This window comes from Punctularia strigosozonata (genome assembly GCF_000264995.1).
Source record: "Punctularia strigosozonata HHB-11173 SS5 unplaced genomic scaffold PUNSTscaffold_149, whole genome shotgun sequence".
Classification (NCBI taxonomy): Eukaryota; Fungi; Basidiomycota; class Agaricomycetes; order Corticiales; family Punctulariaceae; genus Punctularia; species Punctularia strigosozonata.
Genome location: NW_006767581.1, coordinates 1 through 2,391, shown reverse-complemented (window position 1 = coordinate 2,391; position 2,391 = coordinate 1). Strand labels below are relative to the sequence as shown.

General features: G+C 55.5%; 1 protein-coding gene across 1 annotated transcript; it reads left to right on the top strand.

Moving 5' to 3' along the window:
- PUNSTDRAFT_147067 (uncharacterized protein) lies at positions 1-751 on the top strand (the record flags this gene model as incomplete). The annotated part of the gene is made up of 1 exon (XM_007389442.1): positions 1-751. A coding segment is annotated over one exon (751 nt), but the record flags the coding sequence as incomplete, so codon positions are not given.
- Between the last annotated feature and the right edge of the window lie 1,640 nt (positions 752-2,391).

Genomic DNA, 2,391 nt, shown 5'->3' with positions numbered 1-2,391 from the left:
CATCTCCATTCACGACGTGAAGGGGTGGTCTTCGACGTTCATCCAGCGTGATAGCCAGACGGTCGTCACCGGCAGGGAGGATTGGATCCTGCAGAGGGGCTTCGTCTACCGCTTCTCCGGCGAAATCAGCACCAACCCGGGCGACATCGTGTCCATCGTTCAAGATGGCAAGGCGCTCACCCTGCACGTTCTTCGCCTCGACGGCAAGGTGGAAAATTTCACGACATTGGACGGCGAGCGCCCTCCTCAGGGTCTTACCGCGGAGTCCACCGAGGACCCGGCTCCGAACGTCATAGTCACTTCGGAGGCTTTGGCGAAGGTCGTCTTCACCTCCAGCCTGTCGGGCGGCCTCTCCCGCCTTTCGCTCACCGACAAGGACGCCGGTGATCAGCACGCCCATATCGACAATTACAAGCGCTCCATCGACGGCCTGCTTTATCGCCACACCGTCACCACCATCGAGATCGCCGCCGTCATCACTAAGACCTTCAACCTCGGTCCTCTCGACATCACAATCGCGTTCGACACTGACAAGCTCGAGGGAAGCGTCTCCGCATCCGTCCTAGGCTTTAACTTTGGTCATACCAAGTTCAGCCAGAGACAGGGTGCCATATTGAGCTTCAGCGCCTACTTCGCCCAGGCGAACGTCGCGATTGGAATTCACGACAACGGAGTCTATCTCGAGGCGCACGCGAGCACCATCTTCAACGGCAGCGCCGACTTCGGCCCAACCGAGATTATCCACTTCTAGGCGACTCATAACGGTGAGTGATGGACTGCTGAGAGATGCTGCAGCTGACTCTTTGCATTTTAAGCGTCTCAGCGGCTCGGCGACTCGTTCAAAGCCTCTGACTATCGGTAAGGATGCCGTTTACTGGAGAAAGTGCTTGTCTCTGTGTACGTTTCGGTATTTGACGCCCACGCTCACGAGCACCCTCCATAAGCTGCACTTTTTTGTTTCTATCTTGTCTACTTCTACCAAGGCGACTTTAGCATCGTTCGATACTGCACTTCTGTATTTCTTGATACACGTAGTGTAGTTCAGTGCGTACGGCGAAAATTGCCTATCTTTCCGAATGAGTACTGTGCATTTCCTTAAGACGTGCTTAGCGACCATTCCTCTAAACTGGGCAGGAGCTCTGACCGCGAATGCACGAGCCCGAGCGAGGGCGCAGCCTTGCGAGTTACTCCGGTGAGAGTGGCTGGATCAGCAGTCGCAGTGGCTGTATGCGGCGATGAGCGATAGTCTCAAAGGAGTGGACAGTATAGATGCTTACGATAAGTGCCGGTAGAAGTGTCCTGGTCACACGTCGCCACAGCGCCATCCCGCGCAATGCACTGTCTCTACGTCCGCCGCGCCAGGGTGAGAGTAGCCTTGTACGTAGCTTCCCTCGGCATGGCAGAATGTGGCCAATGTATGTCCCGTCTGGTCCTGTTATAAACCAGAGCAGCAGGTTCAACACGCCGTTGCGCCGAAGACCTTGCTGAAGGAGCCCTGCGGTAACGCGATCAGATCATGATCGACACGTTTTACCAGGGATATGATACTCACCACGCAATCGTTACACGTCGTCTGGGTGGTCTGATCCTGGAACTGCCCAAGCTGACACGATTGAAGCACGGCCTTGCCCTCGGCAGGGCAGGACGACCCTGCCGGGCAAGTGGTGCACTCCGCCATCGGGCTGTAGGACCCCGCGGGGCAGATGGTCTGTTCTGTGGCGCCTGTATTGGCAACGAAGTAGCCTGCCTAAGCATTCGTGCACCCAGTCGCGCCGGTCTCTGATGGATTCATGAGATTGTGAAGGGGACAAGTGGAAGAATATGATCTCGTTATGTCCCGGCAGGGCATGATATGCAGGAGTTAGAGCCTTCCACTAGGGCCATCCTGAGACAGCCTGATCGGAACCCAAAAGGTACTTCTGCTCACTAACAGAAAACGATCCTGAGGCACAGTCCGCGCAGGTTGCATTGCTGTCTCCATCCGGGTTGGAAGTCCATCCAGGCACGCTTGTTAAACAAGCACAGAAGGCAGGCGTGCGAGTAGTACAAGGGTGAGACTGAGAGATCGTACGCGGGTCTGCATGGTTGGTAGTACAGATGAGGATGAGTCGATGAACAACAAGAGCGCGAATGGGCAGGCATTCATGCACTGGGTTGCTGACAAAGATAACCAAGTCGTCAAATTCCTACAGCGGGTGGTGGACGATTATTCGCCATTTGGTTGGCTAACGTTGCCAGCGGGCCCGATGAGGTGATCATGATCCTGCAAACCGCCAGGACATTCCGGGCGGGATTGGTGTTGTTCAGCCGAGTCGTTCGATCTTGTCGCGCAAACTTATAATACGACACGATCTTGTATGGCGAGTGCAGTGCGGGTGGTGGCCTGATTCA